The following is a 14,648-nucleotide window of genomic DNA, read 5'->3' as shown; positions in this document are numbered from 1 at the left end:
CAGTCACACTACTGCACAGCAGAAACTAACACAACATTGAAAAGCAACTATACTGCAATAAAAGTTAATTTTTAAAAACATCTATCTGGTGATGGTTCTCAGATACGACAGTCTATCCTCACACTCACAGACAAGATCAGAGCCTTGAGAATTCATTCAGCCTCCGAAGCTGGGGTGGAATTCCCATGTCCCAGCTGGTGACATGACACTTGTCTCCTCTCAGCCTGGGAGGGTTTTTCTCCAAATCCCAAGGACACAGGATCGCTGGCTCCGGGTGAGGAGAGAGGGGAGGGCAGTGCCTGGACACCTGTTCCAGACGTTCCTTCAGTGACATCACCCGACTCCCCACCTTGGAGGGCGTCCGCGGGTCCAGGAAATGACTCCAGGACGGACTCGGGCAGCCCCTCGCCGAGCGGCTCTTCCTCCCTCTGGGCAGCGTCAGGGTGGGGCCTCGCCAGAGCCCCGCTGTAAGGAAGGTCTGATCCGGCACAGGCTTAAGGATTTCGCTCCAGCGTCACTCAGGAGGTACAGAGCCATGCCAATCACCTCTCCTTGTTTGCCTGGACACACAAGCCTGTAGGTGAGCGGAGTCCGTGCCCAAGGCACTGAGGGTAAAATCTCATGTGGATCCTGCCTTCAGTCACTTGTCACTTTGCACTGCTGGTGCCCAAACCAAGACGGAGGAAATGGAGATGGATGTGGTGGGAACGACAGGGGAGTCAGAAGGGCCCCTGCTTCCCCAGGTAGATGGGGTCACTCTACAGAAGGGCACATGCAGGATCTGGGGTAAGATCTGGGCCTCCCAAGCCAGGCCCGATGACCTGGTCATTGCCTCCTACCCCAAAGCAGGTATGTGGTGGCCGAGAGAGCAGGAGTCGCCACGTGTCAGCTCTGAGTGGGCAATGCAGAGGCCAGCGGGGGCCCTGTCTGTAAATCAGACAGGCAGGCAAAGGATCTGACACTTGTCTACAAAACTGTAAGGTTTTTTTCAAGAGCTAGGTCGCTGTTTTATTAAAAATATGTCACTATTTAAAGTAGATTTTTCAGGTCAAAAAATTCATGCTAATCATTTTTGCTCTCATTCAACAAAACTCTATCAGGAGGCTCTAAACCCCAGGGATGAGCCCCGTGCAGAGCAGCAAAGTGCTCCTGGCCTCTGTCCTGCTGGCGCTTAGGGTCTAGGCTGGAGCAGGACGTCAGGCCACTGGACAGATTACAACATGTAATCTGGATTACAACATGTGATTACAACATGTGATTAGGGCCCTGGAGGAAACACGGGTGGGGGGGGGCCGGGGGGTGACGAGAGGCCACCGGTCGGGCCTAATTTAGACGGAGGGAAGGACGTGAAGGATCTCGGAGCCGCTGTGATCGTTTCCTTTGCTTCGGCCACCGTAACCAAGCAGCACAACCCAGGGGCGTGGCAGGAGTGTACCCTCAAGGTCTTGGAGGCTGCAGGTCAGAAATCAAGGCGCGTCTGGTCTGGTTTCTTCCGGGGGCTGCGGAAGGCTCTGCCCAGGCCCCATCCTGGGCTTGAGGACAGACAGCCGTCTTCACGTTCACATGCGTCGTTCTCCCCGTGCACCCGTCTGTCTCCAAATTTCCCCTTTTCATGAGGACCCCGGTCACACTGGATCAGGGTCCACCCTAATGACCTCGTTTGAATGTCATTGCTTCTGTGGCCAAGTAAGGCCACTCAAGGCCCAGGCCCCCACCTGCCGCTGACCTAAGGCAGCCTGTAGTCACCCTAAGTCCTCATCCTCGATCCCAAACCACGTCGCAGGCCGGGTCCCCAGGAGGCAGGCTGAGTTGGGTGTGAGTGCATGGCCTGTTTAAGGGTCAGTGCTCTGTGGGGAAGCGGAGGGAGGCAGGACGGGGGCTTCCACTCGGTGCTGGCAAGCCCTCCTCCAGCCCGTGGGCTGGGCGCTCCAGAGTTGGGGTGGCCCCTCCAAGCTGGTGCCACCCCAGGGTGGGTGAGAGGGCTGGGTGTCAGGTGCAAGCTGCCACAGGAAAGGGGCACGGCCTGGGTCCCAAAGAGGGATGAACAGCTCAGGGCTGTCTGCCAGCAGCGCCCTCAGCAGCTGGGAAAGTAAACTCTTCGGTTTAGAAGGGAGTCCGGGCCACACACCCGCCACAGACTTACGAACCTCCATGGACGGCTGTGGGGCATCACTCCAGCCACTGACCGTTCACGTCAACAACCCATGTCTGGGAAGGTGCCGGCCAGCAGGCAGAGTCCATGGAAGGGCAGAGACCAGATTGCCCTGCAGTTAGGCGGTGCGGTTGACTTTGGGAACCCGGGTCGGTGGGAATCGGCCGTCCTGGGCTGGAGGGGAGTTACTGGTGAGTGTGAGTCACGGTGTGAGGCCCCTGGGGTGCAGGGCAAGGCTGGAGGTTGAGGCCAGGGCCTCTGGCAGAAACCTGTGCATGGCCCAGACCGACCACCAAGGGAGGCTGGGTTTCTGGAGTCGCTCACGGCGTCCACGGCAGCAAAGCCAAGTCCGAGGCGGAGTCTGCAGGCAGAGGGCACCCACGAGGTCCTCGAGAGGCCGGCCCCCCTCAGAGTCCAGGAAAGGAAGCAGAGCCGGCCCATAGCGAGAAGGCTGCCCATAGCGAGAAGGCCACCCCTGCTGCTCCCGGAGCGCCCTGCATCGGGCAGAACCAGATGACACAGACTTGGGACCGTACACTGATGCATAGGCAACGGAAGGGCCAAGGATGAAGCGAGTTCTGATTCCAGGACAGAAGGAAAAATGGGAACCAATCAGGAGCTGAGCAGGCACAGTGCCAGAGCCCAGGGCCCAGGGAGCGTGGCCCAGGTGCGGGGAAAGGAGCCGGGACCACGGGAAACCAGCTGCGGCAGTTTCCTCCTCATCTTACCTGAGCAAGACGGTCTCACCGGACCGGCCCCGGCCCTGCAGGAACACCGGCACCTACACAGTTAACAATTATGACCCTCGACATTCATTTAGTGTCCACTGCAGGCTGGCACTTGCGCTCTCAAAACCACACGAGCATAACTCACGCTCGGTGGGTTTACATAATTTATCCAGAACCGCCCAATTTGTAGGACCCAGAGAGAAGACTGGGGTCCATCGGATTCAATGGCCCCACACACGTGCAAACCAGGCTCCTCCCCGAGAAAAAGACCAGGTCAGCCAAGTGTCCGGAAGCCAAACAGGGAGAGAATTCCTGGGAGGTCAAGGGTGTGCAGGCTGAGAGGGGCCCCAGGGAGAACGGGTATCACCCCCAAATGTAGCAAAGGTTATTTTTCCAATTAAAACCAATTCAACTTCCATGTAGAAGTCACTGTTAACGTCACCCTATCTTTCTTGACCTCTTAAAGAGGAATTCATTCAATGTCGATTTTTTCCTTTTTTTTGTGGATTACCAATTACCAATTCCAATTCTTACTTTTCCTTCCTTTTCACATCATTGGCATTGGATCAATGTCATAGTTCTAAATAAAAGTAACCAGAGGGGAGAAACAAGATTATTTATAAGCAACCAGAGTGTAATAGTAAAAGTGAGTGTTTGGCAATCGTTGTGATTTTCCTCCAAAGGAAATATTTTTTAAATTAACCCCTATTGTTACATACACTAATTATTTGTATTATCATTTTCTAGAAATACCAATGCATATTCAAATTCTTAAAAGTACATCATTGGAGTATAAAAATTAATTGCTTCCCTTAATGAAACTTTCTGGTGAGGAAAAGATAATCTTAATAGCTGATTTCAATTCAACGTAGTGAGTAGCATAAGTGAGGTACTGATAGACAAATGAATTCTTTTTCTAGCATAAGATGCTTCTAAATTGTAAGCTGCAGAAAATCAGCAACCTGTTCCTCAGTTCTGCTCTCCACTCTTTCTCAGGAACGACCTGGACGCAGGAGGTTGTAGATCTGATACAGAACGGTGGAGACCTTGAGCAGAGTGGATTGGTCCCCATCCACCTGCGACAGCCTTTCCTGGAATGGATATGGATACCGGACTGCTCTGGTAAGTCTCCAGTTTACGAAATCGTAATCTTCACGTAAAGATGGGCAATTTGGGAGTGGAGAGTCTGAAAGTCTACCACAGCCCGAAAAAAAAAACTCCCTTTGGTCCCCAACTCTAAATGCCGGATACAAGTTACCTTTACTTGTGCAAATCTAGGTAGACAGACCCCTTCACTTAAAAACTTATTTAGCCCTAATGCTAAACAATAGAGAGGCACCACCTCGCTATTAAATAAAGTGTCACCGAGTTACAAACACCAGGGAAAGGGATCTCTCCCCTGCCCTCTCCCAGCAGGGGGACATCATATGCCAATGTCACAGGGGCCTGGCACCAAGGACCCCAGATCCAAGGTCAGCGTTCCTGAGGCACTTTCCATGGGGAAATAAACAATGCGTGGTGGAGTCCTGGCACTCACCACGGGCCAGGGGTTACTTCAAACACTTTCCTGCATTAGCACTTTTTGTCCTCACAATACACTGAGGAGCTGCTACTTTACACCCACGTTACAGACGCAGAAACTCAGGCCCAGGAGGCTATGATCTGCTCAAGGGCCACAGCTGATAGGACTGAGCCAGGATCTGGGCTCGGGAATTCTGTTTCTGAAGCCCATGCTCTTAACCACTAACCCGTAGTGTGTGTGTGCACACATGTGTGCGTGTGTGCATGTGTGTGTGTGGTGTGTGCATGTGGTGTGTATTGTGTTGTGTGTGCATGTGTTGTGTATTGTGTGTGTGCGTGTGTGTTGTATGTACATGTGTGCATGTGTTGTGTGTGCATGTGTTGTGTATGTTGTGTGCATGTGTGTTGTGTGTGTGTTGTGTGTGCGCGTGTGTGCATGTGTGTTATGTGTGCATGCGTTGTGTGTTGGGTGAGTGTGCTGTGTCTGTGTGTCCTGCGGGAACCATCCCAGGCACACGCATGCACCTGAGGTACAGGGTGGAGTTACACAGACTGAGGGGCCCAGCACCGTCATCTCTAACAACAATGTTCCCACAGGAATCCATTCTAACGCAACGTGAAAACTGCGGACTTGGGAACTCACATTTGGGAAATGAATTAACAAGCTAATTGTCCTGTCTTGTCTTTTTTTTTTCTTTCTTTCCTTTTTTTTTTTGACCCAGCCTAACATATGCCATGTTTTCTAAACTGCCCAGTGTCACCCCAGAGTGCTTGGGGCAAAGTGGCAAAAATGAGGGTTAAAAATAACTGGGGACAGATTTTGAGAGTGTTCAAGGCTACACTAAGTAATTCAGGTTTGACCTTAGAGGCCTCCTGTGGACACGTCTGTGGAGTCCTCAGCCCTCTTCAACAATTTCCCTGTTATTTTCTTTGAGCAGTAATTTGAAGACATAACGCAGGCCTGCCCTGGGTCTTCTGAACCTACGGTGTGGTCGAGGTGTCCTCACCCATTTGCACGCGGTGGTTTGGTGCTGGCTGGCTCTGCTGTAGGTACTGAAGGTTGATGCGATGAGAAAAGGAGTGGGCGGGCGGGGGTGGGTCAGTGGTGAGTGAGACCCTGAGGGAAAGTCCCGCCTCAGAGATTCTAACGTGCAGCGAACCACGGGTGCAGAGCGCCAGTGGAGACCAAGGAGGAATGGTTTTCATCATCCAAGGGAGGAAGAAGGGCTGAATGTGACCTAAAACCCAGGAGCCATACGTGAAGAAAACTGACAGAATTCATAAAAAATAAAACTTTTTAAAAAATTAACAAATATGCTGGAACAATTTTTCAGGAATCGACCAGGCAAATGCAATGCCTTCCCCAAGGACTCTGAAAAGTCACCTTCCTGCACAACTGCTGCTGCCATCCTTCTGGGAGAAAACCTGCAAGGTGAGGTGGGAGCAGAAAACACTCAGGGCCGGTTTCCCCATAAGAACGCAGGGTGTTCTACCGTATCATCCCCACACCTGTCCGCCCAAAGCACCGGGTCAGGTGGATGAGAGCGGGTGGGGTGCACTCCCACACCAGGGGCTTGGGGGCATGGCACGGGGCTCCGTCCTGAGCGCCCCCAGCCCCTCGGCGACGCCACAGGGGGACATTCAGACATCACTGTAGCTCAGAGACATCACACAGGCTGCCCAATGAGAACCACCTGGCAGGGGGCCGAGATGGGCTGCAAACCCAGGTCTTCCTGACCCAACAGCCCGTGACGGTCCCACCAACCCACACCACCTGCCTCAGGCCTCCCGCACCCGCGGAATTCTCTCTAAGCATCTACATGGCTGGCCTGCTCGTGGCCATAGGTGGTGAGTATCTGAGGGAGCAGAGGTGGCGCTGAAGGAGGCGTACCTGCTCCCGTCTGTCCCTTGATAATAGACAAATTTTCTGACCCATAAGTGGCTTTCTACCCTTCAGGCTCAGTGAGTCACTACCTACAGTGTTTTCTGAAGTGAGTTCTTCACAGCCTTATTCAGGGAGATCCCATGTCTCGTGCTCAGAGAAGGGTGGGAATCCACACTCTGTACCTGCCCTTTTGAAGCACGTGAGCGTAAATAAGTTTCTGAGAAGGAACTTGTTTAATTCTGCTTAACTCAGAGCTTCAAACATGTACTTGACCCAAACTCTTTCTCAAGTGAAGCCTCTAATCTCCAGGAAGCTCACGTTCTTCCCAGCACATTCTGGAGGACAGTACGAAGGTCATTGGCTTTGAGGGTTGGAAGGGTGGTCCCTGAGTTAAATCACTTCTCCGAGAATGACCGCGGGGGCACAGTGGGTCTCACAGCCCGGCCAGAGCCAGGACCTTCAGCCACCTGCCCAGAGCCCACCTGATGCTACCATACTGCCAGCCCCTTAAAGGAGACAAACTTCGTGAAGTTGTCATTATTTTAGAGAAATGAAACAAAAAAAAAATCCTAGTACATTTTGTTTGATAAGATAAGCAAAAACTTAAGGCTCAAAGGAAAAATTTTCTCTCTAATTTGCCCAATAATGAACCTGACTTCTTTTTTTTCTATTGGAAAAAGGTATTGTCTATGTGTCCAGAGACACATATATTTATAGGCACAGCAGTACTATACATGCTGGAGGGTTTTTTTAGGTTTGGGGATTTTTTCCCCCCAGCTTCATTTAGGGATGATTGACAAGTAAAACGTCAATATAAGGTACACAACGTGATGTTTTTTTGGGGTTTTTTGGGGTTTCTTTTGTTTTTTTCGGTACGCGGGCCTCTCACTGCTGTGGCCTCTCCCGTTGCGGAGCACAGGCTCCTGACGTGCAGGCTCAGCGGCCATGGCTCACGGGCCCAGCCGCTCTGCGGCATGTGGGATCTTCCCGGAACGGGGCACGAACCCGTGTCCCCTGCATCGGCAGGCGGACTCTCAACCACTGCGCCACCAGGGAAGCCCCAACTTGATGTTTTGACTGAGAAATGAGCACCACAGTCAAGCTAATAATACAACACGTCCATCACACAGTTACTCTTTTTGGTGGGGGAGTGAAAACACAATTGAATTCTACTCTCTTAGCAAATTTCAAGTATCGATATATAATAAATTCTCAGTTATAATCATCATGTTGTATATTAGGTCTCCAGAATTTATTCCTCTCATAAATGAAAGTCTGTACCTTTGATCAGCATCTCCCCTTTCACCCCACCCCCTGGTAACCACCGTTCTACTGTTATTATGAGTTCGATTTTTTTTAGATTCCACATATAAGTGAGATTGTGCAGCATTTGTCTTTCTATATCTGGCTTACTTCCCTGAGAATAATGTCTTCCAGTTTCATCCATGTTGTCACAAACGTCAGGGTTTCCTTCTTTGTTAAGGTTGAATAATATTCCACTGTACAGGCAAATGTGTCTTCGAGATAGTAATTTTGTTTCCTTTGGATATAACCTAGAAGTGAGATTGCTGGATCATGTGGTAGCTCTATTTTTAATTTTTTGAGGACCCTCCATACTGTTCTCCACAGTGGCTGCACCAATTTACTTTCCCACCAACAGCACACAGGGTTCCCTTTTCTTTACGTCCTCATGAACAATTCCTCTTTTAACTTTTTGATCATAGCCATCCTAACAGGTGTGAGGTGATAGCTCAGCGTGGTTTCGATTTGCGTTTCACTGATGATTAGTGATGTTGAGCATCTTTTCATACACCTGTTGGCCATCTGTCTCCTTAGAAAATGTCTCTTCAGGTCCTTTGCCCATTTTTTAATCTGGTTACGTGTTTTTTGCTATTGAGTTGTATGATTTGTAAGAGTTCCTTATAAATATTTGGTTTCAAATATTTTCCCCCATTCTATAGACTTCTCATTTTCTCGATTGTTTCCATTGTTTTGCAGAAGCTTTTTAGTTTGATGTAGTCCTACTTGTTTTTTTGACCTTTGTTGTCTGTGTTTTTGGTGTCATATCAAAATAATCGTTGCCAAGACCAAAGCCAAGGAGCTTTTCCCCTATGTTTTCTTGTAAGAGTTTTACAGTTTCAAGTCTTATGTTTAAGCCTTTCAGGGTTGATCTTTCCGTATGATATAAGATGATTTTATTCTTTTGCATGTGGATATCCAGTTTTCCTGGCACCATTTATTGAAAAGACTATCCATTCCCCATCGTGTATTCCTGGCCTCGCTGTTGAAAATTAGTTGATCATATATGTTTGGTTTACTTCTGGGCTCTTTAGTGTATTCCATTGGTCTGTGTGTCTGTTTTTATGCCAGAACCATACTGTTTTGATTACTATAGCTTTGTAACATTTATTTTGTGAAAAATGCCATTGGAATTTTGATAGGGGTTGCACTGAATCTATGGATCACTTTGGGTAGTATGGACATTTTAGCAATATTCACCCTTCCAATCTGTGAACACAGGGTATCTTTCCATTTATTTGTTTCTTCTTCAATTTCTTTAATGATTATCTTATAGTTTTCAGTGTACAGATCTTTTATCTGCTTGGTTAAATTTATTTCTAAGTATTTTATTCTTTTTGATGCTATTATAAATAAAATATTTTCTTAGTTTATTTTTCAGATAGTTCATTGTTAGTATATAGAAATGCAACTGATTTTTATGTTTATTTAGTTTCCTGTAACTTTACTGAATTTGTTTAGCAGCTTTTTAATGTAGTCTTTATGAGTTTTCCACATATATGATCATGTCATCTGCAAACAGAGATAATTTTACTTTTTCCTCTTCATTTTATTTTATTTATTTTTTTATTTTATTTTTTTTTGCAGTACGCGGGCCTCTCACTGTTGTGGCCTCTCCCATTGTGAAGAACAGGCTCCGGACGCGCAGGCTCAGCGGCCATGGCTCACGGGCCCAGCCGCTCCACGGCATGTGGGATTTTCCCAGACCAGGGCACGAACCCATGTCCCCTGCATCGGCAGGCAGACTCTCAACCACTGCGCCACCAGGGAAGCCCTTTCCTCTTCATTTTAGATGCCTTTTATTTCTTTTCCTTGCCTAATTGCTCTGTCTAGAACTATGTTGAACAGAGGTGGCAAGTGTGAGCAACCTTGTCTTGTTGCTGGTCTTAGAGGTTAATTGTTTTCTTGTTCTTTTGTAGTTCCTTTGTGCCTTTCTTCCTCTCTTGCTGTCTTCCTTTATGATTTGGTGATTTTTTTGTAGTGTTATGCTTTGATTCCTTTCTCTTTATCTTTTGTACATAAGGATAGCTTTGCCAAGTAATGTGTTCTTGGTTGACAGTTTCTTTTTTTTTTCTTTTAGCACTTTGAATATCTATCTCATCTCACTCTCTCCTGGCCGGCAAGGTTTGTGTGGAGAAATCTATTGATAGCCTTATGAGGGTTCCCTGCTATGTGATAAGCCTCTTTTGTCTCGTTGCTTTCAAATGTCTCCGTCTTTGATTTTTGACAGCATGATTCCAGTGTGTCTCAGTGAGGAACCTCTTTTGGTTGAAACTTCATGTCCTTGGATGCCATATCTGTCCCCAGATTTCAGAAGTTTTAGCCATTATACCTTTAAATAAGTTTTCTGCCCCTTTCTTTCCTGGTATTTCTAAGATTTGTATATTTATTCTCTTGAAGGTGTCTCATAAATCCCATAGGCTTTCTTTATTCTCTAACAGTTAGAGGAACAAAAAGAAAAAGAATGAAAAAGAATAAAGAAAGCCTATGGGAGCAGTTACAGAGCCAGAGTTCGGAGTGCAGACACATGCCAAGTGGTCGTGGGGCCTGGGCGTGGAGAGGGGGCATGTACGGAGCGGCTGGGGACCGGGGCCAGGGCATGCAAGGGGTGGGGTGAGTGGAGGTCACGGTCCCAGGGCAGCACGACCACGGCTCCTTCTTGGAGAGGAGGGCACACGGCAGCGTCTTCCTCTCTAGAGGGTCTGTAGTGGCTGTTGGTTACCTCAGTGGGGAAGCTGCTGGGATGCCCTGCGGGGCAGGCCACTGGGGTCCACGCTGACAAATCCTATGAAGGCTGCAGAGCCCACGCAGGGCGACTGAGGTCCTCAGGGACGAAGGCTGCTGGGGTCCCCTGCAGCGCAGGCCCTGGGGGCACGGTGGCTCCGCTGTGTGTCTGACACTGGTAGCCCCCTTCTCTGAGCCCAGCCACCTCCAGACAGCTCTGCTGTGCCAGTCCCCCCAGCAATCCTCTCTGTGTGGTTATCCTCCTGTTTGGGCTCCACTGTGTTGCTTTAGGTCCTTAATTAGACTCTTGAAGCCCTTCCCAGGACTATTTTTGTTCGTGGATGGCTGGGATTTTTTTTGGTGGGGTATGAAGGCTCATATCTCCTACTCCACCATTTTGCTGATGTCACTTGTCATCTAATTTCTTGTAAGCTTATATTTCTATATAACCATATAATTTATTACCCCTAGAGAATTACGCAGATTTACACTTCACACATGAAAATAATACTACACAGAGCTCAAAGAGCCTACGTGAAGCAGACAGCATGGAGAAATCAGAACCGAAACAGCTCTCTGTGGGGTCTGTGGCCATTTTTAGTTGCTGAAGCTGAAAAAATGTGAATACTCTATTGCCTAAGCATAAAATAAAGCTAACGAACCTTACCATTCCTTCATATTCTATTGCTTTAATTCAATTACACATTAACACAATGATAATTCAGGCTGGAAAGGAGGATTCTCAGCTGTGTTTAACTAGGAATGTGGCCTGAACTAGAGATACAGATGGAGATACATCTCTGAGGATGCAGCCCTCCAGAGACCTCTAAGGAGAGGAGGAGAAAACCGGGTCCAGTTACCTTAAGTAGAAAGTGAAATGAACTGAGGGTTCAGGAAGTCCTGGATGATCAGAGGGCTGCAGGGCGTGACACCAAGAATTAGATAAACCACATCTAGATCTCCTCCCACCCAAGTGTCTCAGAAAAAGGCTATTCACAAATGCCTCACCTGTGAAGTGCGGTGATCACCCCTGTACCCTCACATCTCACTCAATATCAGGAGGACACCCAGCCAGTGTCTGCGTCAGGCATTTAAGTACCGAGGGGAAAGGGATTATCTACACGCGTTAAAGTTTGTGAAAACGTCCCTGAATGTGCTATCCATCACTCTTTCTAGAAGTCACTGGAGAGTGGAGGAATCAGTTCACTGAAGCTCAGACCAAGAAGTTTAATGAAAATTATGAGAAAAACATGGCTGATACTTCTCTGTCCTTCTGCATGGACCTTTAAAGAGCAGCCTCTGTGAAGCAGAAGAGAAACCTGTTTCCAAAAACCACGAATGGCTCGTGTGATGTGATGTCAGGGTTTTTAAACCACGACCTGGACATTTCAGCCTGATCTGCCTTTTGGATGAACCCAGTGTGACTTCAGTTACGCAGCATTAAGGTGTTTCATTTTCCTTCTCTCTCTGCAGAATTTCAGTCTTTAGGTGTATTTCAATATATCAACATGTAATATATAATATCACACACATTTTCATTTCTGTTCCTTCTATATATCCTCTTTCTACCTTCTGTTATAATTTTCTTTGAATTAAAACATTTATTTCAATCTTATTCGTCAAAAATTCCCGCTCCATTCGATAACAGACTTGTACTGAGTGCCTTATTCATGCTGGGGAGTGGAGGGCATCGAAAGATGATAAAAATAGGGTTACTTCCCCCAAGAAAAGTGCAGCCTGGTAGGGACCACAGCAAGCTGTACCATAAAGGAAACTATGATACACACTAAAATAAACTGAAAGGTGCATCAGGGTTGTGGAGCAGAGAAACAAAGCATGTGGGAGGAACCCCAGAGACACTGGGGAGAGTGGGTGTCTGGTGACCGCCCGCGTCCTGGCCATGAAGCACTCCCGCCATGGCCAACACAGTCAGCATCCCTGCCTCCCCAGTACCAAAGTCCAAGGCTGTCCTATTCGTACAGGCAGACCTTGTTTCACTGTGCTCCACAGACATTGCAGTTTTTACAAACTGAAGGCTCGTGACAACCCTGGGTCAAGCAAGTCTATCGGCGCCATTTTTACTCACAGCATTTGCTCACTTTGTGTCTCTGTGTCACACTTTTGTAATTCTCGCAATATTTCCAACTTTTCCATTATTATTACATTTTTAGGGTGATTTGTGATCAGTGACCTTTGATGTTACTACCACGACTCACTGAAGGCTCAGATGATGGTTAGCATTTTTTAGCAATAAAGCATTTTTAATTAAGATGTACGTTGCTTTTTAGACATACTGTTATTGCACACTTAATAGACTACAGTATGGTGTAAACACAACTTTTATGTGCACTGGGAAACCAAAACACTCGTGTGACTCACTTTATCATGATATTCACTCTATTATGTGGTCTGGACCCAAACCCACAGTATCTCTGAGGTTTGCCTGTAATTTACTTGTAAAACCTCAGGGATACGTATTTCAGAGGTCTCCTGAGATCCAGAAAGTGGAGACATTCCACTGGGTCTTGAGAGATTTCTGGGTCTCATTCGAAGGTGGACTCTTGTACACTGAAGACTAAACGTGAAACGTGAAATTATAAGAATAAAATTCACAAAGACCTCTGAGACCTAAGAGCAAAGGGATTTTTTTCAACAAAACTTCAAAAGTACGAAACAAAAGGCAAAAATACTTAATGAATTTGAGACATCAAAACTTTTAATTTCTGTTCATCAAAGAGCACCATAAAAAAGGCAAATAAAAAGAAAACTGAATGACAAAAGTTATTTGCGATGTCTAAAACCACAGAGGACTAATATTCAGAATATACAAGAAACTCTCAAATTGGTAAGAAAAAGATAAAACCCAAATAGAAAAATGGGCAAAGGGGACCTTGAGGAAGGCAATTTTCAGAAGAGAAAATACAAAAAATGACCAAATATTTGAAGAGATGCTCAAAATCATTAGTAAATAAGAATAACTGCAAAGGAAAACCATGGGCTGTCATTTCATATCTGTTACAGAAGCAAAGGTTGGAAAGCCAGATAATGTCCTGCTGGTGACGGTGGACAGGAGAGCAACCCAGCAACACGTCAAAATGAGTAAACAAACACTCTTCGACCCAGAAATTCCAGCTGTAGGTACAGAGCCCAAGTAAATGGGTATGCAGCCCCATAAGGGAGCATGTATAGGGGATGCTCACACCCCTGTTCCTCCAGGCGTCCCTGTGCTGAGAGTTGAAGGCTACCTGGGTGCCCACTGCCGGGCGGGGAGGGTAAATCAGTAAAATGTGGTGGACGCATACCTTGCTATCAGAAAGCAATTAACTAGAAGCAACAGATTTACACACAGCAGCATGAAAACATCTTTTTTTTTTTTTTTTTTTACGGTACGCGGGCCTCTCACTGTTGCGGCCTCTCCCGTCGCGGAGCACAGGCTCCGGACGCCCAGGCTCAGCAGCCATGGCTCACGGGCCCAGCCGCTCCACGGCATGTGGGATCTTTCCGGACCGGGGCACGAACCCGTGTCCCCTGCATTGGCAGGCGGACTGTCAACCACTGAGCCACCAGGGAAGCCCCAGGCATTGACTTCTTTAGCTGTGAAACTCCTAGATGGCATCTTCCAATAGGAGGCTGTTTCATCTGCATTGAAAATCTGTTGTTCAGTGTAGCTTCATGAATTCTCTTAGCTGGATCTTCTGGATAACTTGCTGCACCTTCTACACCAGCACTTGCTGCTTCCTCTTGCTCTTTTATGTTACGGAGGCAGCTTCTTTCCTGAAACCTCATGAACCGAACTCGCTGGCTTCAGACTTTTCTCCTGCAGCTTCCTCACGTCTCTCAGCCTTCAAGAACTGAAGAGAGTCAGGGTCTTGCTCTGGATTAGACTTTGGCTTAAGGGAACGTTGTGGCTGGTTTCATCTTCTGTCCAGACACCGAGACTTTCTGCAATCAGCAAGAAGGCTACTTTCCATTCTTATCATTCCTGTGTTCACTGAAGCAGCACTTTTAATTTCCTTGAAGAACTTTTCCTTTGCACTCACAACTTGGCTGACTGGTGCAAGAACCCCAGCTTTCAGCCTGTCTCAGCTTTCGACATGCCTTCCTCACTAAGCTTAATCTTTTCTAGCTTTTGATTTAAAGTGAGAGACGTGTGAGTCTTCCTTTCACTTGAACACTTAGAGCCATTGTAGGGTTATTAACTGGCCTAACTTCAATATTGCTGCGTGTCAGGGAACAGGGAAGGGCCTGAGGAGAGAGAGAGAGATGGGGGAACAGCAGTCGGTGGACTTTGAACGCACACAACATTATTGATTAAGCTCACCGTCTTATATGGGTGCAG

The 14,648-nt window shown here is 47.4% G+C and overlaps 1 protein-coding gene across 1 annotated transcript; it reads left to right on the top strand.

The window, feature by feature from the left end:
- Nucleotides 1–1,322: 1,322 nt before the first annotated feature.
- LOC114900575 (sulfotransferase 1C2-like) lies at nucleotides 1,323–12,414 on the top strand. The gene is made up of 4 exons (XM_029231788.1): nucleotides 1,323–2,343; nucleotides 3,877–4,002; nucleotides 5,736–5,833; nucleotides 9,173–12,414. The coding sequence occupies exons 1-4, from the start codon at nucleotides 2,205–2,207 to the stop codon at nucleotides 9,209–9,211; spliced, it is 402 nt and encodes a 133-aa protein (XP_029087621.1). The 5' UTR covers nucleotides 1,323–2,204; the 3' UTR covers nucleotides 9,212–12,414.
- The last annotated feature ends 2,234 nt before the right edge of the window (nucleotides 12,415–14,648 follow it).

The sequence above is a fragment of the Monodon monoceros genome, unplaced genomic scaffold (assembly GCF_005190385.1).
Source record: "Monodon monoceros isolate NGI ecotype Baffin Bay Population unplaced genomic scaffold, NGI_Narwhal_1 Super_Scaffold_19, whole genome shotgun sequence".
NCBI lineage: Eukaryota > Metazoa > Chordata > Mammalia > Artiodactyla > Monodontidae > Monodon > Monodon monoceros.
This window is presented reverse-complemented; position numbering and strand designations above follow the sequence as displayed.

Bases quoted from the DNA above. Each gene is read 5' to 3' on its own strand.
- LOC114900575 (XM_029231788.1), top strand. From the start codon at position 2,205: ATGTCTGGGAAGGTGCCGGCCAGCAGGCAGAGTCCATGGAAGGGCAGA. The intron at 2,344-3,876 runs GTGAGTGTGAGT...ACTCTTTCTCAG, and splicing joins GGGCTGGAGGGGAGTTACTG to GAACGACCTGGACGCAGGAG. The intron at 5,834-9,172 runs GTGAGGTGGGAG...TTTTTTTTGCAG, and splicing joins TCTGGGAGAAAACCTGCAAG to TACGCGGGCCTCTCACTGTT.